Consider the following 25,855-nt stretch of genomic DNA (forward strand, 5'->3'; position numbering starts at 1 on the left):
CACCTGTGAAGTTTTAAGACTACTTTGGGAGATAAGCTTGCCAGAGGTGTGTGCCAAAATGAAAAGACTTAGTTTTCCCAGTGCCGGGGATTCTTCTTGTGTTTACCCAACAGTTCAGGAGAGCTGACCTGAGCCCTTGTGATGGAACATTGAAATAATGGAAGGCTTGTTGTAAGTCCTGACAGTCCTCAGTACTTGGTACTTATCTGTGCCACCAGTGCGAAAGTGCAGCTGCTGTTGCTGCTTTGGAGTTTGTTCTACTATAAGAAGAATTTAAAATATAAACCAACAAGTCCCAAACCCACCCAAAACCATCTTCTCAGTTCTTAATGTACAATAGTTCACAAGCTACTACTAGTTTCAAGATGCTGTTGCCATCCTCTCCTAATGGTTTGAAAAAAACTGCCCTCTAGAATGTAGGACCCTACTATAGTGGCATCTTATTGCCAGAAAAGTAAGATACAGAGGCATAAATGTACCAATCACTTTTTAAAGCAATCTCAGAACATCCAGTAAATAATTTGTGTTTAAAACTGTTTCTTGGCCTCAGCAGCAAGCATAATTCTCTAAATTGTTCCTTGTTGATTTAATGTCATAGCTGTTGTATTACTAATTTTTCACCAAGATGATTCAATGTATTGATTATATTTGCTCTCTATGCCATATTTGAATATTTTAACTTCAATGAGGATGCTCTTTCATATGCAACCAAAGTTGGCGGAGGCACCTTATGTTAGTTACTGGGGATCTCCATGCCGTCGTAGAAAACATGAATTCTTTGACTTGTTCTCCATCATGATATAAGGTACTGGTTTTCTGACACGAGGAAGCTGGATGATCCTGGATGGCATGATGCCATTAGATAAGAATCCACACCTACTCCCTTGCCTCAGGCTCAGTCCTGTGTCACTGGCGAGAACTGAGTTATGGCAGTGCTTTTTCTAGTCTGTGGGTTCAGTTTGACAGAAGCTTCTAGTCTGTGTGGCTGTTGCAAAAACCTCAGAAGTATAAAGAGTAAAGTTGAAGGTTATATGACAAAAAAACCTCATATGAATTGCTCTAAAAATATAAGGGTGGTTGGTGGAACAGGATGGTGAGTTGATTTGCCTGTATATGGTTTTCTTGTTTCAGTTTTGTTTACACATCTGGAGAGCTGGTCTGTGGGTCAGTTCCGCCTGCAAAAAGGGCACTTGCTCCTTCTTTTAGGGCTAGAAAGCTGAAATGAAACCCTGGGGGTACATAAACTACCTTAATATTCACTCAGAGAAATAACTTGTTTAGCTCAAATATTGCCAGTTATTGCATATTTCACATTAGGTGAGTTTTAGCTGCACGAAATAACAGGAAGATTGTCTTAATTTTTTTTTTAATTATTGCGATCTCATTGCTTGGATAATGCAAATTATTTAACACGAGGATGAAAAACTATATAGCTAGATATGACTAACTTGTTTGACAACTTAGTTACTTGTCAGGCTATTAAAGTATTGAAGTCATAAGTTACAGAATAAGGAGAATCTTATAAGAAACCTGATGTGATTTTATGCATAGTTTTATATAAAAGCTTTAAAGAAAGTTTTGCTGGAAAACTTTTAGGAAATACTCCCAAAAGAAAATTGGCATGATAGAATTAAGTATATGCTATGCATTTTAAACAAATTAAGTTGAAAGTTTGATTTGGACCTTGAAAGTTAATGAGAATGAGAGTAAAAAACCCAACAAATAGAGCAGCCTGTCTTTCATAGAATGAGATTGTGTGGAATTGTAAGCTTCCAAACAGCTTTAAAAAATTTGTATTCTGATAGAGCTTTAGAAAGTAACTAGGAGTGAAGGTTTAGTTGTTATGTTTGTCTTTTTGACACTTAAATATACTCTTGTTACTATGTAAATACAAATCTTTTTCATTTTAAAATTGTTTCTAATAGTCAGTGGGAATTATCCAGAATCCTAGTACCTCAAAGGTAGCTAAGGTGGATTTGTTTCCCTTTGGCACAATTTTTGGAGCTTGAATTCTGTATCTTAGATATTTTTATGGATGTTTGTTTCTGCTGTTCTACTTTAGTAGATATTTTCTTTGGGTTTTTAGGTAAGAATGTAGGCAGACAAGAAGGATTCTAAATTTGTTTCCTCTAATTCTTCTCTCAAAATCTGTGTTTCTCTTGGACAAATAACCAGTTTTATGTCCTTTTTCTTTTCTTTCCCTTTTTTTAAGGATATAGAACTACCCCTTTAACCTGAAAAATTGACTATAATATTTTTTATCCTTAAAGTAAGTAGGTGTTTGTGTGGGTTTGGTTTTTTTCCTCTTGTTATAGGAATTCTTCTTACTTTTTGTTTGTACCAGTGACCTTTTCAGCCAGGAGAAAGATTGCTGCTTTTAACTGCAGAATATTTTGCATGTATAAATGAATTGTGTATATATAATTTCAAATAGCTGTTTTCTTTTTTTTTAGGTTAAAAATATTGGTGATTACTTTAAACATCATCTGCTGCAGTCAAGGCACAGGGGTGCATTTGAATTGGCCTACGCTGGCTTTGTGCAACTGACAGAAAGGCTTTCCAGGTACAAGATGGGCAACTACATGGTTTTAATCTACAATCCTGAAACTGCCTGTGCAGAGGGATCCTTGATTTCATACAGATTTTATTGGAGTTTCATGAAGGCATGATTAGGAGATTAGTTGCATGATGTCTATGATATGGACTGTGATACTTATGGTTAGAGATTGTGCTTAGGCACTGAAAAATGATACAGACATTTAATGCTTGCTGCATTTTTCTTAGTCTCTGGCATGTTATTTTAGTGAACAACTTTTCAAAACTCTTGGGAAGAGTAGGAGTGTAGAATTCTTCCATCTCACCCCCTTTCCTGGTCCTTTAGAAAAATGTATGCCAGGCTTTTTGTTTCAGACCGGATATTTTCTTGGAAACTTTTATTACCCGTCACTGAGGTTTGTATTCTGACATTTGGAAGAATACCTGACTGTGCATCACCAGATATGGTTTGCAATCTGTTACTTTTTTTTTCCTTTCTCCTTATAACTTTATAGTTTCCTAGAGGAATTAAATAAGCAGGATTGTCCTGAGGTGTGGAAAAGATTGTTGGAATTTCCATTACATTTTTAGCTACATATTTCAAGTGTTGGTAATGCGTCTTTCTGATATACAGTGTTTATATCATACCCAGTTTTCAAAATCAAAATCTCTACCAACTTTGTGGAGTAGTTTGGTGTTGTTTTGGTGTTTTGGGTTTTTTTTCAATATCTAATTTTTTGAATGACCAATCAAATTTTCAGTTTGAAGTACATATATTTTCACACCAATGCCAAGTTAAAGTGCCCAGTGTTCCCCCTTTGCCCCAGGTTGACCAGTTCAAGGTGCAGATCTGTCTCTTCTTTATTTTTTGCTGGAAACATTTGTGGTGTTTTCAGTGCAGACTGGCTGTCTGGTGAGGTTCACTGTGGGTCCCCTCAGACAATTTTACCAAAAGAACTGAGGGATTGATCTCTGGCCCAGGATGTTGGTGAGGCCACCTGTGTATATGTACCAGCACTGCAACAGAACTGGTATGTGAGTGAGTCCTGGTGGTGTTCATTCTGTACACTGATGAGATGTTAACTTGTAAAGCCATGGGTCAGTTGATGATGTATCTGTAGAAGGTACATTATTTTCTTTCGTGTGTTATCAATCTGAGGGATTTTCAGTTGGCTTGAGTAGTTTGTTGAGAGCTCACACAACCTTACTTTACACTTGATTATTTACTTAAAAAGTTAAAAAAGGAAACTGATGTGTGATACTGTTATTTCTTATCTTTTTGCCTTATCTTTTTGTCTGTATACATTATGTACATTTGTGTAAATGTATTCTTTTTCTATGCTATGAAAACTTGATTCAGGAAATTTTAAGGTAATGTATGTTTCAAAGGATTTATTCCTCCTATCAGGTTGAAGAGAGTCTGGGCATCAGACTGATACTGTTTAAAAAAACCTCAGCAAACAGACCTTTTACAACCATGAGCTTTTTTTTGAGAGGATAGAGGTGATCCAAAGAGGTACAGCTCTGCTAGTCTGATCAATATGCAGGGACTGTCTGCTGATCTTTAAGGTCTTTTCCAACAGAAACCATTCTATGAACTTTTTAGCAAAGGCAAACTGAAAAGCAAGAAATACTGGAAAACATATAAAACATACAGGGAGTTTATAGCAGACTAGCTGTTTTCCTTTGATTTTCAGTTTTTAAGCTTATTTAAAAAGCTGAGGCAAGTAGAATAGAGGAAATCTACCTAGACATCAGGAAAGTTCCTGATGTGTTTGTTTTCTCTCCCTTTTTCTGCCATTGTATTCAATGCAGCACAATACACTTAATGGCAGATTTATAATTAGGTTGTAAAACGAAGAGCCAAGCTCAAGAGAACTCTGCTGCTCTGCAAGTTATTAAAACCTTAAGCAGTGTGTATGTATCATCAAAACAAAAGACAAAACAAAACCCAAGTAGTTTTCTGAATTAGCAGTTTTCTGTAACAATTTTTTGGTGGGGCATGCTGCTTAGTATTTTTAGAGCAAGTATTCCTTTGGGAAAAGACAGTTACAGGAACCAGAGGGCAGCTTTGTGGAAGTTCATTTGTTTCAGTGAAAGAGAATATTTTCCAGGGACTACAGGTCTCAAGGCTTATATTTATATTTAAAATGAAGGAGAAAGGAGACCGATACCAGAACAGCAAATGACTCTTTGGTTTGCTACTCTAGGGATATAAGAAGTATCTTGAGACTCTTCTCCAGCATGGGTGAATTAAGTCTTGGTGAATGCAGCTGGTTTGCAGCTCTGTTGAGGGTCATGGACGCTTTCCATGTGCCCTGCTACATCTGAGGGCTCCGTTCTGCAAGTAAATCTCAACTGCCTACCTCTCTCCATAGCTGTGAGGCTCATGGATCACAGTCTGTATTCCTTTACTGCTGTGTCCACAAACACTGGTGGAGAAAGCCTTTGGCTGGGGCAGCTTACAGGAATGTACAGCTTAAATATGTACCTTGTTGAACAGAACTGAGCTCAAGATCTACCGGAACATCCTTGACACTTGGAATTCATTCTTTTCCAAAGACACAGTGAAAAATCTATAACTAAGACTGTGCTAAAATCACTTTCCCTTGCATTTATGAATTACTCTAGTTGAACATAGTCCTTCACTTTCATAGACAACCATTTTCTTAAAACTTTGTGCTGCAGTGTTTACAGTCTAGCTTACTTTTAGCTATGCAACCCTTAAATACCAGTCTTTATAAGAACTAAGAGTAGACTTCTTTCTAGGCAGAACAATGGTATTCAGACTGGTTTGAGTTAGTGGTGAAAGAGAAATATTTCCTGCAGAGATTTCTTACAAACCTGATGAAATTTGATCTCTGTCTTGAAATTTAGATGTAAATTGCTGAGTCTGCTCTAAGTATGCAAGTTCCCATTCTTCCGTTTCCCTGTTCATGTTCCTTCTGGGAGTGTAATGGTCCATTTGCCATGCCTGCTTAATGTTGCCTGCAGCTGCACCTTTAGAAAACCATACAGTTACATAACAAGGAACATTCATATCAGTGAAATAAGCAATGTGGGTTTTTTTAAAAAATATTTTCCTGTCTAAGACTTGGGGGAATTAAAAATACTCATTTGGTCTGATAACCTAGTGGTTAGGGAAAGTACCTGGAAGTCTCTGGGCATCTCTTCTCATCTTGAATCTTCTGTAATCCTTTTACATACTTGGCCAATTTGTCTGTCCCAAATGATGTTTTACCTGTTAGATTTTATTTTATTTAGTGATCTCTATTTTGGGAGATGAGGTAAAACATAAAGATTTCTGGGAATCTCAAATGGTGTTGCATAGCTAAGGCTGTAGTGTGCTGCTTCACTGAAGTTGCAGAATGCAAGGTAAGATTTGGGAAAAGTTAAGTCATTCAGCCCTATTTACTTAGACAGTGTTTTCTGAGGAATAATGTATTTTGAATGTTTTTAAATGCCTGAATTGGAACTTAAACTTGGCGAACACTGTTTTAGGTGGCGCAGCAAGTTAGGACCATACTTGATAGTTTTCTGAAAACTGTAATAATAAAGAAAAATCCTGCTTTGATTTTACTGATGTTTAATCTATCAATATCAGTGGAAATTACATATTGTGGTGGTTGTAGAGTTAGGAAATACATTGAGATAAGGAGGTATGAGACACAATGTTAAGGCACTGCTCAGTTCAAATACATCTTAATTTTTAACACTGTTCATATTTTCCCTCCCATTTCTTTTCATGATTGGTGAGAGAGATGGGAGTAATGATACTGTCTTACTGAAATTTTGAGGCCACCCAAGGTTCCCTCTGCTCTTCTTTACTGATAGAGAAAGCTCGGACCAACACCCTTCTCAGTGCACCTCTACAATTTGGAAAATTTTGCTTCATGTAGAGCAGATGCTATGAAAAGGAGGATGCAAGTGGAATGACTTTGTAGTTTCAGAGAAGTTGTTCTTAAAAGTAGACTTATAACTTGAATAGTAATGTGTTTCTGAGGCTAGATTCTTGTCTTTATTTGCCTGAGAAGTGCCAGGGGCAGTATTTGAGTCTAGCTTTATGAAAAATGAGAATCACATTACTTATTTGAAAAAGAATAATACTACAGGTCTATTGAGAGAGGAAAAATGGTGAAAGAAACCCCCTTTTCCCCCAGGTAGGAACAGATTACAGCGATCTGGAACACTGAATTCTGGAGATACCCATGTAGAAAATGCTTCTGGTCATGTGAAGTTTATGCTGCAAAGCACTGACATCCAGGAAGGCCAAATCCAAGATCTACCCTTTGTTAACACACCATTTATTTTGGATAGGAGAAAATACAAACCTATAAATTAGGGAGAACAGGGTTTAGCTTTAGCTTTGGATTTCCAGGCTTTTTGTACTCATTGATACTGACCACAGAGAGGGTTGGAGGCATGTATAAAATTGTTATAAATGACAGACAGAAAATTGTGGATTGCACTTAATGTACTACGTCTTAATTAATTTGTGTATCAAATTACTGTCTTATATTTTCACTATCAGCAGTATTTGTTTGATCTGGTAGAAATAATTGCTGTTTCATTCTGGAAAATGACATTTGAGCTTGAGACTTCCATCTCTATATTGTAAAACTTCCATATTCTTAAAATTTAGGAGCACCTGTATTCTTCTTGCCAGACCATAAGGAGATGGAGCTGCCAAATTTAAGGGAGTAGTCATCTCCATTGCAAAGTCAATAATCTCTAAAGTTTCTAACTCTAAAGCAATAACTCTTTCACCTTCTAATAAATAAAAGTGCATTGATGGGTGACTGAACAAGGTAGAGTTACTTGTGGCAAGATCAAAGCAATACAGTTTTAAGGGAGTCTGAAGTTTATTGGACTTCAGTATATTTCTCCTCTTTCTACTAGTACTGAGAGGGGAAACCCCCTCAGTTTACTTAGTAAACACATATGCAGTGTGCTATGGAGCAACTTTTAAATATTTCCTTGATGCTTTACGTTGTTTTCTTCTGCACCCCAGCACAGGCAAGTATTTTCTCATGGGATGTTTGTGTTAATATGAAGATAATGTACTGAAAAGAGATGAGCATTGTTCTTTGCATGACTAAACTAAGACATTTAAATTCTGCTTGGCTGGGAAGGTAAAACCAAGTGCAGACATGATCAGAAGGGAGTAGCTTTTGCAGAATGTGTTGATATAGACAAAGAAAATTGCAAAGTAGTGTCTACCTGCGGAGGTCCACGAGAAGTTTTGCGTGGTCTCAGCCCTAGAATTGTGTCCTCCTTGTGCTCCCAAAAACGAGCAAAGGAACACGTCCTGAAGTAAGCAGAGGGAAGCCAATTACCAGCAACAGAAAGGGAGCAGTGGAAAAAAAGAGAAATCACTGTGAGTTTCCAGATTATTTTGATTGCCTCTGTCATACGCTTGGGGCAAGAAGTGCCTTTCTTTTGTGCTGTGACATGAGGTGGCATTCCTCTTGTGAAGCCACATTTCTCTTGAGTTCTGGGCTGGTGGTTTGCATTCTGGCTGTGGTTTTGAAGAGATGTGGCCCTTGAAAAATGGGGAGGAGGACTGACAGCAGTGTAGGAAACCTGTGGTGGAAATCCTGCAGGAATTACTGAAGAATGAGAAGTCTCCTGTGTCTTTTGCTGACCTGTCTGGCACTTCCTGTGACCTTAGTTTTCTGCCTTACTAATTTTGTGTTTATTTTGTAAAAGAGGGAAAGGAGGGTTTCACTATAGACTAAAGTCTCATTTATTGTTTCCTGTCAGGTTTTTAGCCTACATAAATTCTTGCTTTAATAAAAGGATGATAAAGGAGAAGAGAATAGATGCAGACCTTCCATTTGATTTTGGTTTTCACATCAGTACCTGCTGCTTTTTACCTTTTCTTTTAAATTCTTTATTTCAGTCACCTAGGTAGAAAACTTGATTGTAGTCTTACTGTAAGGTCTCACTCCTTAATCACAAATTTAAGTATAGTTCATATTTTTAGGAAAGACAAGTCCTGCATGGTTGAGGTAATTGCAATTGTATTGCCCATAGTGATTAATTCTTTCTTGTACTCTGAGTGAGTGTCAAACCAGTGTGACAGGTTTTAATAACTACTTCCCGTTAACAGAATTTTTTGTAACAATTAATGATCCTTTTGGAACATTGACATAAGATTAATGAGCTGGTCTGGCACACTTATTATGGCACATTTTATCGAACTGAACAGCAATAGAAATGGAAGTAGACTTGAGTTTTCCCTGTCCTTGAAAGTCCTTTGCTTTCAGGCAATGCTGAGTTTTGTAACTGCAGAGGAGGAGTACTTGATGATGGGAGAGCAGTTTAGGTTCTTTACCAAAAGTGTGACTTAGTACTTTAAAAAGAGCTGTATGTCTTCTTTTTCATTCCTTCTATTGCTCTGAGGCTTGCAGGGTTATTTACATAATGTGTACTTACTTTGAGGGGCTTCACTTTTGGTTTGTATGGTTATAAATGTAATTGTTATTAATGTAAGGATCACGCATCAGCTACTGTGTGGCAACAAAGATATGGATTTGTGAAGTGCCACTTCCTACGCAGTGACTGATGTGCATATGCCTTTGTTTTTGTCTCCAGAACAGGGTAATAGTTCTTGGCAGAGGAGAGTTGTTTCAGTGTGGAAGCACAGAATCTTGTTTTCTGTTCACTGAAATATATTTTCCTCATGGCACTTAATAAGTGGAATTAATATAATGTGTACCAACATTGGAAAAATGTGCAATTCCTTTATTAATTTATTTTAGTTCATAATAAAAATTTGTATATATGCTTGAAGATGTTAACATATAGTAAGAATTTTTTTTTTTAGTTTACTAAATGGTTTCTTTGACTCTCTCTTGGTTTTATTTGTTTGTTTCATGTTTCTTATGTATTTGTTTGATGTAGATGTAACAGTGAGAGTCTGCACAAGATGCCAGAGCAGTGGCTGAGCTGTGTGTTGGAAGAAATCAGATCTTGTGAACCTTCATCTACACTGTGTGCAACCAGACGTAGTGCAGGAATTCCATTCTACATACAGGTACCAAATAGTGTTACTACCTCTGACTTAAATGTATTAACCAGAAAGGACATAAAAAATAATTGTGTTTATTTCTCTCACTTCAACCCCTTTTGATCAAACAATTGGGATTTTTTATACAGGCTTTGATTGCCTTTGTGCAACCAAGAAGTTGCTTGTAGTTAAACCATACGTTTGCCATGAGGTTGATTTCAATGGTGTTTCTAAAGACCGAGCTGAAGCTCTGTGTTGCTACTGTAGTAATCCTGGCAAATTCATAAATTAATTTCCAGGTTAAGTAAGACTTTGTTAACCATGTTAAGTTGTTCTTCTTCAGTGCGAAGTAAGAGGCTGGAAAAGTATGAACAGACCTTCATAGAATTGTAAAATGGTGGCCTGCAAAGAACTCTGGAAGTCCATGCAACAGTAATAAAGCACAAGTAATAGTGTCACAGTAACTGGTGTTGACTGACAGTCTTGAATGAGTAGGTTGCTGAAGATTGTCTGTGAATGTGGGACCATGCTCCCACAGTCTTGCCACTCCCCGTGTTACTATCAGCTCCATAAATCTCAGTGTCTTTGGCTTCTGCCAAGTTCAGAACTGATGGCTGATCAGCTGGTTGGCTGTGTTCTGTCTCTGCTTGAAGCGTCACCTCTTACTGAGTGCCCAACATTAGTATGCAGGAGCTCATCTGCATCCTCGTGGGGTTAGTCACTGCAGATTACACTTAACTGTTTTCATTCCTTTGCTCCTTAAAGCAGCCATGTTTGCTTTCCCCTAAATTAACCACCATGGTTTTGATTTTCAACCAGTTTTCTGAGACAGGAGTCCAAGATTAACTACACAGTTTGTAACTTTCTCCACTCTCTGAAGTATTGTCTCAAGCATGTTCCAAGAATCTGAGGGACTGCTGGGAGCAAACTCTCCCTGCCAGAACAATTCATCTTGCTTGTTTTCCACTCCAAGTTTGCCCTGAGAAAGTTGAGGCAGACAGCTTCTGTCTGACCTCTCTTATGTCAGTCACAGCCTGCTCCTGGCTTTGCTAGATGTGTGTGTTCTAGACAGCAGGGATCAGAAGTAGGGCATTGGTCTTGGAGACACTTTTCCTGTTACATTTAAGCAGTTAAATATCTTTCTTGTTTATATCTGTAAGTTGCCTGTAGAATGAAATTGTTGATTTCGTGTTTCCTGGTTTCCCTGTTCACATCCCACAGTTTGAATCCAATAGGTGTTATCTAGTGTTAATCCTGAGAATGTGAAGAAACAAACACGTTTCAATCAGTTTTTCATGTAAAAATGTACATTAATGTAAGGACTTGGTGGACCCAGTGGTATCCCGTTGCAGAAAATGTGCAGTCTGCAGTTGGCCTACATTACTGGTCTGTATTTTGGATAACAGGTCAGATGTTTCTTTTTTGACGACTTTGAAAGAGTACAAACTTAGTCAATTAATGAGAAGGTTTGAAATTAACTTTGGGATAAAGAGAGGCAATAGTGTTCTTTGGCAGTAGTTTTGAATGTGCCCATAACACTCAGTAAAATGAATTAAACCTTAAATAGCATGTTGTGTTTAGATAAAAAAATATAAGTTATAATGTGTATCCTAACAATAGTAAAAGAAGATTATTTTTTAATGCATAAAATTAAGACACAGCATGGTCCCTTTGCTATCTACTTTCTCTGACATGTTCTTGTTTTACTAAAGCACATTATTTTAATGATAATATGTAATTTTTAAGTTTATAAGGATTTCTTAACCTCTTTAAAATAGAAATGTTTTTCTTAATACTACAAAGGTACTGCTCCAATTAGTGGGTGAGGAAACGCTGGGAATATGAGAGTTACATCTTTAACATTTTTAACGTATGAAGTTTTAGTCTTTACTTTAGTCTATTCTATTTTTATACTTCATGAACACCCTTATTTTCCCCCCCCGCCCTCTCTGTTTCTCCTGTCATGAAAGACACTGATAAACTGACAGTGACTACTCCTGAGTTTCTACCTAACCTCTACACTTCATTTGACTTGCAGCTGATCCATTTGGTTCTTACTGATGCTGAACAGACTCTGGGCCCCAAAGCACAAATGGATAATAATTTTTTATTAGAAATAAGTGATTTATTATTATCCAGTTTTACTGACTTGGACAAATTCAACAAGAGCTACTAGACAGAGAAGGATTGTTTTAACTCCAGTCCTGAATTTTAAATCACTATATTAGAATATTTTCATCTCAGCTGGATGTCCTACCCATTGAACTACTCTTTGGAGATTGATGCATCTCTTCTCTCTTTTTAAAAAAATGTTCTGCTTGTTTTATCCTGTTTTGCAATCCAGAATTTATTCTTTGGTCAGCCCTTATCTTAAATATGTATGGTATCAAAGTAAAAAATGTCCATACTAGGAAATATAAGTATGTATAATACTTTCACTGTCAGAAACAAGATAAGGTTTTTGGTCTGTGATAAATTACTATCTCTTGTATACAAGCAAGTTTCTTAGGCAAATAAATAGTGCATAAGCAGCATTTTCCTACTGTAACACTGAATGCTGAAAGAATTTGAACAAACCCAGGAGTTGAAACTGAAACTCAATTTTTGCAAATTTTTCTTTAGTCTTTGCGTGTGGTCAAAAGCTAGGCTGTAATATGGTAAATATAGGAATGTGGAGCAGAGCTGGTAGTAAAAAACTCTCTAGAAACACCTGATTTTTCTTTTTTCTTATTTTTTCTTTTTTTTTTTTTTACTTTATGTAGGCTTTGTTAGCATCAGAGCCCAAGAAGAGCAAAACAGATTTGCTGAAAACGGCAATGAAAGAATTGATATCTTTGGCTACACCTTCGAATGAATCATTAAGTGTAATTCCACAGGTAAAATTCAGCCTCTCATCAAAAAGCAAATGTCAAAAATGTGTTTACACTATTTCAAACAGTTAAGGAAAGCCTGCGTTTTTAATAAGAACATCCTGATTTTAATATCTATAGCTGGATTTTAAAATATGGTTATGTGTGCAAAGGTTCTGAAGTTGCTGGCATTTGCAATCTGTTTAAGATACTAAAAAATGGATTGGAAATAATTTCCTTTCTTTTTTCTAATGCAACAAATGCACTCGTTATTTGGTCAGCTTACTGCCTGTAGTATTTCTAAACAAACAGATAAGTAACTTCCTTTTTACAAGGAAATTAATAGGCAAGCTTTTGTTTACATTTAGAGTAAATAACTTAGTTACTTATGCATAAATCATATTGTATGCAGTAAAACACTACATGAAAAGTGATTTTATGTCTGCTTTTAGTAACTTCTAAAACTTAAATACATATATTTGTAATACTAAAATATATTTTAAAGGCAAGACCTTTATCTTCAAAATGTTGTTACAACATACTCGATCTTTCTGTTTATAAGTGCAAGCCATAATTTGTTGACAATACTTAGAAGTTTGTCCTAATGGCTTTGCCAGACCTTCTGCTGATATAAATTGATGTAGCCTTGTCAGAATCTCATGCTGCATGGATTGCCACCTTCCCTTACAGAGGGAAGAGAAATATCAGAAAAGGCTCCATATGGTGTAGCGAGCCTGGCTGTCAGTTTTAGCTTAATATTGTCCTCCTGTAAGTTGTAGTTTATTTTTTCTCACAGTATCTACAGCGTGTCAAGAATGTTGGAAAAGATGATTCTAAACTTTGAAAGTTATTTTTATAGCCATGATAAGCTAAGGAAAAAAGAATGTTGGCCTTCGCTTCCAAAGCCTGGACTATAGTTGTTAGAGGAATACACTTTTAAACTGTAAATGTTTTTAGCATTTTTTACTGCTGCACTATTTCAATATATTTTTAGTAGCAGTATTTCTTGTATTTAATATGGAAATAAAGTGTTATAAATCTGTATATAGATTATTTTCGCTTTGCATGTTCACTGATGTACTTACTTATATTAAATTTAAGGTATTTTTTAATTATCTATATTTTTATTTAATTTCTTCTACCACCACAGGTTCACGCTTTAAATATCCTCCGGGCACTGTATAGGGATACACGTCTAGGTGAAAACATCATGCCTTATGTTGCAGATGGAATAAAAGCATCAATTCTAGGGTTTATGTCACCTGTCTGGGCAGTAAGTTAGCTCTTAATCTCACTTCTCTGATTTAACAGGATATAGATTGGTGCTGTTTAGTGAAGCTTTGTTCATGTTTGTAAACGGCAATACCACAATTTCTGGGATCTTACATGGTGTAATATTTTAAGGTACGGTGAAAAATCATGTAGATGTGCAAAAAAGTCATAGTTTTGGTCATGTTTTTAGTTTTGTTTAATTTTTTATTTATGTGAAGTGCTGATATTCACAAAAAAAAGGTAGGGACAAAGATTATCATATAGGTAAAAATATATCTGGCTTTTCAATTTAGAGTCTGTGCACCTACCCAGTAAGGAGTGCATTCACATTCATTCTCACTGTTACTCTGCTCTTCAGTAAAAGATTCCATATGGCATATTCAGGTAGAACATTTCATGATCTACTATGCATAAGGGTGAATGTTTTGAATCACTAGAAATCTGGGTGTATCCCTTGTATTAAAATGGGCATCTCCAAAGAACCTGAACTTTCTTTTAGTGTCATCTTGATTTGAAAGGTGCTGTGAGTTAATTGTTTCCATGTGCTGACCTCTGAATGGTAGGCATGTTTTTCACTCAGCTGTTCTTCTTTTTGACCATACATTAGTGGTTGTATTTAAAAAAATAGTACATTTTAAAGGGATTTTTAAAGCATAGTTCATATTTTTTCCTTTAGGTAAGAAATTCATCTACGCTTCTTTTTAGTGCTCTGATTACAAGAATTTTTGGGGTTAAAAGAGGAAAAGATGAAAATTCAAAAAAAAACAGGTAAGCTTCACTTTGTACCATGTGTAAGTTTGAAAACATGACCTTAGCCAACAATTTGAAAGTGTTGCTTTCGTTATGGATATACTTGAATCACGATGTTACAAAAACATCTAGCTCTGCTTCAGCTGTGTTGCCAAGAAATAAGTGGTAGGGCCAAAAATATCTGCTGTTAAACCCAGAGTTAATTTGTACTCGTGTGCAATTTCACAGAAGGGGAATGTTGCTGAGAGATTTTGCTACCAGTGGCCCTTCCAAATACCCGGTGGCTTTTTGGTCCCAAACTAGCCCATAGCTCTTGACAGCAAAGAGAGAGTGTGAAAGAGAAGAGAAATAGTGGTTACATGTGTGTTCACTTTCCTCTAGGGCAGGTCTGGAGGTAATTGCACTCCTGCTAATTTGATATTTTTCCATTTAGTCTTCTTACTCTAAAACACTTGTCTCTTTCCTCCAAGCTCCAAGAATTGCAGCTTGCAAAGCCGTTTCTCTTCCAAGGGATTCTGCCCTTGGATTTTGTAGTCCAGCTTCAAATCCCCTACTGTTTCACTTTCTTATGTAAACCCAATTCTCTGACTGCTAAAACTCCTTAGTCCTGAGCATTCCTGTATCTTTGCAACCTCCAGTTAGTGCACAAGTGCCCCCATGTTTTCTTTGGCCTTCAGCTGCTTACTTTAGCTTTTGCAGCAAACGAAGCATGTCCGTGCCCTGTGCTCTGTAACTGAGGTTTCTGCTCTGGGGGGGATGTGAAAATAACCCTGGACGCAGAATAAACTCATTAAAAAATACTCCTGGGTAAGCCTGTGGGGCCATGATGTGGGCACGGTATGGATATTATGGTAACCATTTCAGAAATTCCTAATGGATTTTCCCATCACAGGCAAGGTATGCAATTTCTGAAAGAAGGCAATTGTTACGATTTACCTTCAAAAATTCCACTCCTTTTTGCTCATTATATAGTGGTTCCTTACTGTTGATCTATGCAGCTAATACAATTTTCATGCATATTATGAAAAACTAAATGTCCTGATATGATACCAGTCTTTCATCTTTTGCATGTTCTATAGGTGCCAATTGATTTCAGGTATCACTTGAAAAAATTAGTTAATACATGTGTATGAACATGAGGAAGAAATACAGGTGGGAGACTGGAGGGAGATTTCCCTTAAAAATAACTCCTTCCCCACCAAATGATTGGAACATTAGGTCCCCTGCTGCATGAAATTATTCCTGCTTAGTCATAAACCCAAATCACTTCTTGCCCAAACCTGGAACTCATTCCTATAACCCCTGAAACCCGAGCAAAGCGATAAAAAATGTTTTTTATTTCTTACCTTCTCACACTGGTTTTGTAACGGTGTTTAAAGTTGGGGATTTTTTCTTTAATTTTTATGTTGTGTGCTTACTGAAGGAGGTACACACCTCAGCTTTTTAAAGTTTGTATCCGGTGGAAAGTCAGTGCACTAACTTCTGCAGTGGGAAGGCAAACTGACTTCTCAAATGCATGCAGCGTGATGACATATGGAATCTGAGATTTCTGTTTGTGAAGCTGCAGAAAGTAATGCATTTGAGCATCTCTTGGGGATGGGACATAACAGAGTGAAGGAAAGGAATCTTTTACATAGCTGAATTAAATTTATTAATAATAATGTTAATTTTTATGTGACTGGCACTTTTGACTTGCTTCTCTGAAGCTTTTTGCTTACAGTAATTTCTTTGTAGTTATTTTGACCAAAAAGATGTCCAAACTATGCTAGCTTTCTGTTCTTCATTTATTCATTTAGTAGTTTTGCATTAAACATTGCATGTAGTTACTTTCTACTGTTCCCTACATGTAGTTGTCAATACCATGAAACAGGGAAGGGTGAGACACTTTAAAGACAGGTCACTGAGATAGAGGAGATATGAAAACAGACAGAGATTTGATTTCTAACTTCTGTCTCTGCAGGAGAACCCTGCCGGTGGGTATAAACCGGGTTGTGTTTGGGAAGAGACGGGTCTGTGTTTCTGTGGTTTGGCACCACGAGGTGTCACCGTTGCTGCACAGCTCCCTGCAGCCCCATCCCGGGGGTGCAACTGTGCTTGGGCACTTCGAAAGCACTAAATGGCTTTTGTTGAGTGTTTTGCAGGAACAGAATTCATATATTAAAGTAATTTTTTCCACTCCTTTTAAGTTAGGCTATTCTGGGCCATTCTGGACATCTTTCTAAAAGACTTTCTGCCTGTTTTCTCAAGAAGAGTTTCTATGAAACTGATAAAATCAGGGTGGTGGAGAGTTTGTGTAGATGTTCAGAAGTAAGCTGTACTGGAAGATTAAGTATCAATGCATCCTTTTTAATGTGAGCATCAAGAAAAAATTATGAATTGCAAAATTAATACGTGACAAATAACAACTGTATGCAGCTCTTGCAAGTAGAAGAGAGAGAAGTTGTGTGAAAACTGTTTGCAATGAGCCATGCAATTATCCAGGTTGAGCTTTCTCTTTCTAGTGAAAAGGAGGTTAGAAGTCTCTGGAATTTCTCTTTCACAGAAAGACTGTATCAAAACTTCTAATGCAGCTGCAAGTGTGTGTGTGTGTCTGTATATATGTGTGTGTGTATCTAGCTAAATGATACTCTGAATTTCAGAGACTTTACATTTGGAAAATGGTCCAGTTAACACCAGTAGAGGATTTAGTTTAGGTTTTGTATACTTGATTTGGGAATATAATTTTCTTAAATGGTCTTCTTGGAATGAGATTATAGCCACATAAATACAAAGTAGTTAGGAAGGGTTGGAAAGAAGTCTCTGCAATGTGCCCATTCATATTTGTTTACAGCATGTGTGCTCTGCATATAGATATGTCACAGTGTGTGCTCCAGAGAAAATAACCATCCTTTCTCCAAGCCCTTCACAGCACAGGTGTTTATGTAATGTAGTCAGTCACTTCATACTTGCAGGATGTTAGGTCTGCATCCTGATTTTGCATGGCTACTGTGGTATCAGCTGTGAGCTGTTGCCCAGCCCCACTGCTGTTCAACACTTGGACTGGGACCTTCCCTCCACCCTGCCAGTGGCTCTGGGGAAGGGGCTGCCATGGCCCCAGCGCCCAGGCACGCCCTCCTGCTGGCTGCTCTGCAATCTCAGAATCATGGAATGGTTTGGGTGCTTAAAGACCATTTAGTTCCCACCCTCCTGGCCATGGGCAGGGCCACCTTCCACTAGACCAGGTTGCTCAAAACTCCATTCAACCTGGCCTTGAATAATGCCAGGGACAGGGTGTCCACAAATTCTGCAGGCAACCTGTTCCAGTGTCTCACCACCCTCACAGTGAAGAATTTCTTCCTAATATCTAATCTAATCCTGCCCTCTGTCACTTTGAAGCCATTCCCCCTTGTCCTATCACCCCATGCCCTTGCCAGAAGTCTCTCTCCAGCTGTCTTGTAGGCACCACCCTCAGGAGCTTGTTGAAGACCCAAATACTACTCTTGGTTTAATGCAAGTTGATCAAACAGGACTTGAGACAACAGTGAGTTCTGTAGGTCAATGAGTTTTTTCTCTCATTTTTTTATAAGATCACCACTTCCGGTTTTCCTGTGCAATCAGTATGCAATATAGATTTGTTCATTCTATGCCTTTTTTAAGAAACTGAGGTGTGGTGTATGCTTAATAGTTCTGTTTCTTTCATGGCATTTGTTTTTTCAGTAACTGTTGCTACAGATTGCCAATCATCTAAAGTAAATGTTTGCTGTAGTTGATTGTAAACTGCAGTGTTCATCACATGAAAAAATAGGATGTCTTGAAATTGAGATATATATTGTGATATTTTGATTCTTATGTACAGGTCTGGATTAACTAATTTATATATAAAGTCAACTAAATTAATTTTGAAATGTAATTAAATTACTCATCATAGAGGAATTCTCTTCTGTCCAAATGAGTTACAGTAGTAATAGTGATACTTTCATCTAAACCTTTACACAGATACATATATATACGTGTGTGTCTATATATGCACATATATGAGACCGTTTTGATCTTGTAGCACAATGCTAATTAAAGCTGTTATTGCTTGTTAGTGGAAAAGATACTTGTCATCAGACATTTAAGGAGACTCTTTTATCAAATTCCCAGTATTTCTGGCTTTTTTATTTTTTTAAGGATGTGCATGATCAGGAATTGCCTTTGAGACATTTTGCCACTTGGCTTAGAACAAGCTTCAGTCTTTAGGGTAATAAAAAGGGATCATCCTGGTCCATCTGAAAATTGGAATATAAGTGTTGTGAACTCCTCAGAAAGGGTAACCAGTGGACTCAGGTAGAGGCTGGGGTTCAAAGAAAGAATGGGGGCTGTGGAGAATTCCCAGTGGTTCTCACCTTGGTGGAGGAGGTTCCAATATGGAATGGCTTCAACTCTTTGTTTAAAAAATAGGTTTTAAAGCCTGGCTGGAATGGTACAGTGCGACCTGGTGATTTTTACAGTTTGTAAGCAGTGTATATATGTATATAGTTGTATTTTGGGAAGGGGAAGTTCTTGTGTATTTATAGCCAAGTGAAGGGAAAATGCATATACAGAAAAATACTTAGCTGTCAACACAAATTTTCTGTGGTGTAAATATGGAAATTTGAGTGTGAATGCTGCCATCTTCTCAGTGCCTTATTTGAAAAGAAAGAAACAACTTTTATTGCCATCTATGTAGTTCTTGAAGTCTTAATTTTCATTTATAGCTGTCAGTAAATGTTGATGACTATAACATCAATCTCTTAGAAAGGGGAAACTTACCTTTTTAATTACAATACAATGAAAACTATGAAGATGCACTGTTGGCTTTGAGGCAGTCAACATGCACAACTGCCCTCTGCTTTCCTTGTTTTTGTTGCAAGTTGAGTGTTCAGCACTTCTCAGTAACTGGTTGCTTGCACACTTGAAGGTCACTGAGTAAAATCAAATTAACTTTTAAAAACCTAAGCTGGGGGGTTTCTCCTAAGTTGTATGCTTTTTCTTTAACATTCAGGTTTTATATGACTAAGGTTTTTAAGACCATAAAGACTTTCATTTTACACTGTGAAGAGTTAAAGGAAAACACTGCAAATGGAATATCTTAATGCAAACCTCTCTTTTCAGAATGTTATCCCTAAATTAAATGAAACAGGTATTATCTTCCTTTTCTCTAAGCTACTCTAGAGTTGTATCTTAAAGTACATAAAGTACATTATAAGTACATGATTCCTGTTGAATGTTTCTTTTCTCGCAGGCTAACACTTCTGATTTTCCTAACTTAACAGCTAAAAAACCTGTCTTATGTCACTGAAGTTTTGTCAGTCCTAACAGCAAGTTTATTAGACATTTGCAGTGGATCATACTGGGCTCTGGTAGGACTTCTGAGATGGGTCTGTGTTGCCCACAGAGGAGTGGCCAGGACTGTTTTGGGATAAGCCAAAATAAACTTCGGTGGCACTAATGTGGTCAAGCTGTAATGACACATCAGTGTTGTAAAATGGGATGGCTGGGGACGATGCTCAGATTGACTCCAGGCTGTAAACCCTCGGTGGTGGCTGGGAGGGACAGCACTGGCAGAGGTCCTGGTGACAGCTGAGGTACAGCCACCTGTGCAGGGATGTGACTGCAGTGATGGGCCCAGGAGGAGCAGGGGTGAGGCAGCAAAGTGCTGAGCCTCTCATGCCAGCTCCGTGAGGGAAACACAAGTACAGCTTGATTCACAAAAGCAGCCTCTGAGCTCTGTACCTCTTGGAATGTGAGCTACAGAGGGAAGGGTTGGGATTGCTTTATCTTGGATCTTGTTAGTGATTCCCTGGTGGATTTTTCTCTGGCAACTTTGGCATGTTGCAGCTTTTCAGTTGAAATTCTGTGTCAGTGACAGGGAGGTTTCGTGAGATGACTGAGCCATTTAAATGCCTCTGGTCCTTTTCCTCTAGCTCTTTCTGTGTCACCTTTTGCAGCCTGTTCCCTCCATGCCACCTTAGTTGTTCTGGTGAATGATTGCAAAGTAGTTCTTAAGGATTTGGTACATTGCCTTGTGAGGATGTTGTTTTTGTGAAGAAAAAAATCCCTTCCCCTTCTGTTCGCCAAAAATAGACCATGTTTATTTTGTTCAACTTTTTTGTTTTTAATGCTCTGGCTCTTTTTTTTAAATTGACTTTGACAGATTTAGAAGACTTAATCTCAGAATTGTCTCAAGAAAACATGCAAAAGTTCAGGCTGACTCAGATAACCCTTATCGCTTTCACTGATTAACAGTTCATCAACAATATACTTGTTTAAACATAATTTTGAACAAGCTTCCTAAGTGCCTTATAATAAGAATAATGGTGATAAGGTGCTATTAACTTGTAAATTTAAGGTAAAATTTATGAAAGTTTTGTACAGAAACAAGTTCAAAACAAGCTCCTAAATAAATCTCTTCCCCTTTGTGTTACTACTTCAATTACTGTGTTTGTTTTATAAGTCTAATCTAAAACTGTCTAAAATTCCCTGTAGCAGAAAGTATGGACTGGCCTTGAGGCTGAGCATGCTCTGTCTATATAATTTCTGCAGATTTTAGGAACACAATGTGTCTCTTTTAGATAAAATGCCTAAAATCTACAGAAGAATTTTTACTTCAAGATTTTATCTTGTGCATACAGAGTCAGAAAAACAATAACCCACATAAACCCCAATCACAGATTTGGGGCCTAAAACCACAAATCACTAGTGTGCAAATGTGCATTTGTCCTCTCCTGAACAGGGAACATCTTCATAGCATCCTGTCTTAAGTCAGCACCAGAAGACAGAAAGATGAACGTGGTAAAGTGACATGATTGAAAGTTTACTCAAAGTGAAACATAATAAAAATCTATGTGCTGGTCTGAGGTAACTTCAATCCATTCATTTGTTTGAAATAAATTAGGGGCACGATGTTAATATTCGTTTCTACCAAGTGAGTAAAATTCATTCCATGAAAACAAAAATTACTATAAACTAACTGCACAAGTAGGTAATTTATTTTCTGCTGTAGTGATAAAAGTTTTCATTAATATGAATTGATGTAATTATTCCATTTTGATCCTTGCATAATGCACATATCCCTTATTCATTAACTTCACTATACTGATTAAAAAGCAGGTACTCCTCACAGAAGAGAGAGAAAGTATGGGTTATTTGGAGGTAAAATTTACAATGCTAAATTTGTGGTGAGAGATTAGAGATAATAGTGTTATAGGCAGTGGTTGAACAGAATTCTTGGAGACTTTCTAGAGATATATGCATGTATCTTAATTTTAGTTATATCTGTGTGTATCTGTGTACATACAAATGTACACTTGTGCATATGTGTAGTTCAACTTTCTAAAAAAAGTTTGTTAAAAGTAATTATATGTAAAATAATTATTTTATTTTAAACTATGTCTTAGATACAGTTTTATATACATGCATATATAGAGGTACATTTGTCTATGTATGTCAAAATTGAGTGATGGTTAATGTTTTGATATTGATGCCAGTTTGTCTCTGATGCTGGGTTGTTGTCCCCTTATTTTTATTCTGAGCCCATTGTGTGCTTACTTCTCTTGCTAGCACAGCAGCAAAAGTGCTCTTGGGAAAAAGTGCTCTTCACAAGTTGTTTTAGTGAACTGTGTGGTGCATAATTATTCCCCCTAAGTTACACTTTTCCTGATGTATTTGTTCAATGCAGGTGCTCTTTCTATACCTGATTACACAAAGAGTGTAATAAATAGCAAAACAGGTATAAAGAAACTTCTAGTTAAGAGATCAAAGCAAACCAGACCATGCAGCCCTTTGGAAATCTTGGCTAGCTCTCTTGTAAATAAAAGTGCTTCTAAAGCAGAAGGTATTTAACTACTGTATTTATACAGGTTTTGATTGGCAGTTCTGTTATTAACCTCATAAAAACACAGCAACGTAAACTAGTAAGAATGTTTATTCTAGCACTTCTATCTGAAGGAAAATGAAAACCAAGATATAGTGGCATATTCTTAGTTCCTTTTAAGTATTTATTTTAGGTCTGTGTAGCATAAAAGAATGTTTTTTCAAGTCAGTGAACTTAAACTATTTTGCTTACTGTTCTGGGATTTATGTATTTTCTATATCCTAACAACCCAAATGTTAGGTTTGTTGAAGGTACAGATCACCACCTCTTTATTAAAGGTGTAAACCCCAATCTTCATAATGATTCTTCTTTCCCCTTCAGAGTGTTTTTTATTTCATGTGGGGGAAAAAGGAAACTTGAATTGTTTTTTGTAACTAATCTAATGAGGTTACAGAAAAGTTGTGCCTTAGTGTCACTGAAGAGCTGTCCTGTATCATGTTTGGTCTAGAAACACAAGTAGCAATACTCTTCTATATCCTTCCTCTTTGTCTTACTAGCCAATGTATTACAGCAGGTTTTTTATAGTTGTTCTTTTACAGGGCTTCTTCATGTCTTTCCAAGCCTCCCACAAAATTACTTGGCTATTTTGTCTTCCATGACAGTTCTAAAATTCTTATATGCATGTGAAATGTTCTCTTGACAGCAGTTTGTCATGAGTCCTGAGACAGTTATGTGATTTCAGGAATTTAACTCATACCTATGTTCTTCAAAATAAAATTATCTGAAGCAAATTAAAATTTATATATAATCTCTATTTCTAAAGGAACTTGCCTGTTGCTATTGTCTCTCTCTCTTAATAAAAAAAATACTGGTGATTCTCTGGTTGTTCTCCAGAGGGACTGCTAATCAAGAGCCTTCATAAATATATATTTCTTTCTGAATTAAACAACATTTTAAGTGGTTATTTTTATTTTACATCGTGGTATTTTTTAAATACTAGTATGTGGTGTGGTAAAAAATACTTTGTGGTGAATTGAAGACTTAAGTTACTAACTAAAAATGTGTTAAATCTCAAGAATTTTGTTTTTCAGAGCAGGAACTGCTGTAATTGCAGTAGCTAGTGATAGTCAGCAAATACAAGAAAAACATTAATCTGTTTAGAAGACAAGGTTAAAACCATGGTGCCAGAGTGGGAAGTGTCTACATGGAACCATACAAACTGTAAAAGGATCTCTTTATTCTGTTTCCTGGATTCTCATTTCAAAGAGTGACTGCTAGCAATACAGGTCAGCAGTGTCTTTGGATGAGTTAAAGCCTGTAAGGATGGTCATTTCATGACCACTCTGAGTAGTATTTTCAAATGCTTCATTCCCCTTGCTGCCCAGTTTAAAACTTCCAAGCTATGGTTTGTGACCATTAGTCCTTTCTGTACCATCTGCAAGTACTACAAGAAGATTCTTTCAAGTGGCTGTAGGTTGCTGTTAGATCTATGCTGGACCTCCCCTTTGTCAAACAGAGCAAACCTGGGTCCTTCAGCATCTTCTTACAGGACCTGAGCAGCTGTTTGCTGGACCCTGTCCTGTGTGTTCTAATCTCTTCTGAACCTGACAACCCAGGTGGATGGAGGACTCCATGTGCAGCCTCTCTGCTTGAGCCACTGCTGCCTTTGCCCTGATGAGCGTAGTCCAGTATGTCATTTGTCCTGTTTGCAGTGAGGATGTGCCATTGGCTCTTACTGAGCTTGGCACCCACTGTAACCCCTATGGTTTTTTTTCCCATGGCACTGTTGGTGTCTGAGCCAGTTTGTTATTAGCCTGTCCTGATGCTCAGGATTACTTAGCCAGGTGCAAAATGTTGTGTTTCTCCTTGTTGAACTGCAGGAGGTTTCTGCTAGCCCAAGCCCCACAGTTTCTCAAGGTCTGTCTAGACTGAACTTCTCTTGTTTGGTGTTTCATCCACTCCCCCCAGTTCAGTGCTGTCTGCAGACCTGCAGAGTGTGCTTTTTATCTCATCAACCAAGTTGCTGATAAAAATGTCGAGGGGTGTGGTGGCCTCAGACTTAACCTGTGGAGTGTCCCTCTGGTTACCAGCCAACAACCAAACACTGAACCACTGATACCTGTTGAGCCTGGTGGTCCAGCCCAAATCCTTTGTTTATCCAAGCTGTACTGCCTCAGTTTCCAAATGAGAAATCTGAGCCAAGCTGAGCCTGTTTGGCAAGTACAGCATTTTTTAGTCCTTTTAAAAGTTTTTTCCTGAATGAAAATTTAGTTTAACTGCTTTCCCTAGGAAATAAGAACAGATTCCAATGCTCACTGGACTCTTGGATTCTCTGTGCATTTAAGAAGAAGTTTGTTTAAATTGGTTTCTTAGGTTGATTTCTGTTACTTGTTTTTATACATGAAACTGGCAAGTTGGAGCCTTTCACTAGCATGTACACTGTCTTCCCAAACTCCATTTAAGGTACTTGCCTTAGAGTGCGAACATTTCCTCGAGCTGGCAATAACGGGACCATTTTAGGATAAATGTAAGATTCTGTTTCTCTTTTCTCAAGTGAAGTGAAACCTGCAGTTCTTTTGGAGGTTTTTGATTTTCAAGAAAATGTTCTTCCTTTCAGAAAATGCACTGCAGACTTCAATTTGGTTTAAAAAGGAGTGAAATACAAGCTAGTTTTTAAGGGTGATGACTGAGTGCCTGGCACTTCTGAAAGGAAGTTCTAGAAATTTTCTGTACTCATCCAGTGTGCATTTTGGAATTTGCTTACACACAGTCGTGGCCTGATTGATGACATCAAGGGTGAGATTTGAAAACTACAGCCTGATAGTCTTTATATAACTCTTATCAGCAACAGTTCAGTAGCAGTGGAACTGCATGTGTTTAAGAAAGGTTTGGAATTTCCATGCGGATCTGCATGTCACAAAATCATGGGAGCACATGACAGTAAGGGTCCTGCTGGTATATTGACTCAGTTCTTTTCATAAACAAGCTTGCTCTGCTGTTCCTTTTATAAACTGATCAAGTCTCATCTTAAAAGCAGTTTGGTCTTCCCCACTCTTTCTGCAGGAAGACTCCCTGAATGCCACCTTCCCAAGTAAAACTTCTCAAGAATCTCTCTGCTTTGATCATTAGAAACATAACTGGCAATGTGTATTTATTAATGGCCATTTAATGCTAGTTTTTTATTACTCCAGAATCATCCCTAATTTTAAATAGTTATTTTCCTCCTAATGCTTTTCTTGAGGTATTTGTGGGTGTCAGTCATATATCCACTCTGTGTTAATTTTGTCAGACAAAACAATTTGAAGTTTTAAATCTTCACTCACCAAATTTGCTTTCTATACCCTGGGTAACAAGAGCAGCTTTTTTTAAGTCTGTCTTATCTTGAAGTTACCTCTGATTTATTCCAGCTTACATATTGCCTGGTTTTGGAGAGTGGCATTTGTACTTCCTTGTATCAGAGTTGATATATTGCAGAACAACATTTGCCCTTTGTCTTTTTCCTCTTGAGGTACCAACTAATATGCTTGGATATTTTTGTTGTTTCCAGCTGATGAGCTCCTAATTTGTAATCCATTTTTAATTAGTCCTTGTATATACAATGTTTTTATTTGCTGTTAATTT

General features: G+C 37.2%; 1 protein-coding gene across 1 annotated transcript in view; it reads left to right on the top strand.

Annotated features, from left to right (window-relative positions):
* The window catches only part of THADA (THADA armadillo repeat containing), a 159,764-nt gene that overhangs the window by 20,957 nt on the left and 112,952 nt on the right, over positions 1–25,855 (top strand). Inside the window, exons 22-26 of the mRNA XM_071577509.1 lie at positions 2,454–2,563; positions 9,442–9,574; positions 12,310–12,423; positions 13,547–13,669; positions 14,345–14,436. Coding sequence (XP_071433610.1) covers positions 2,454–2,563; positions 9,442–9,574; positions 12,310–12,423; positions 13,547–13,669; positions 14,345–14,436 — 572 coding nt within the window. The remainder of the gene's footprint in view (positions 1–2,453; positions 2,564–9,441; positions 9,575–12,309; positions 12,424–13,546; positions 13,670–14,344; positions 14,437–25,855) is intronic.

The sequence above is a fragment of the Pithys albifrons genome, chromosome 2 (assembly GCF_047495875.1).
Source record: "Pithys albifrons albifrons isolate INPA30051 chromosome 2, PitAlb_v1, whole genome shotgun sequence".
Taxonomy (NCBI): domain Eukaryota; kingdom Metazoa; phylum Chordata; class Aves; order Passeriformes; family Thamnophilidae; genus Pithys; species Pithys albifrons.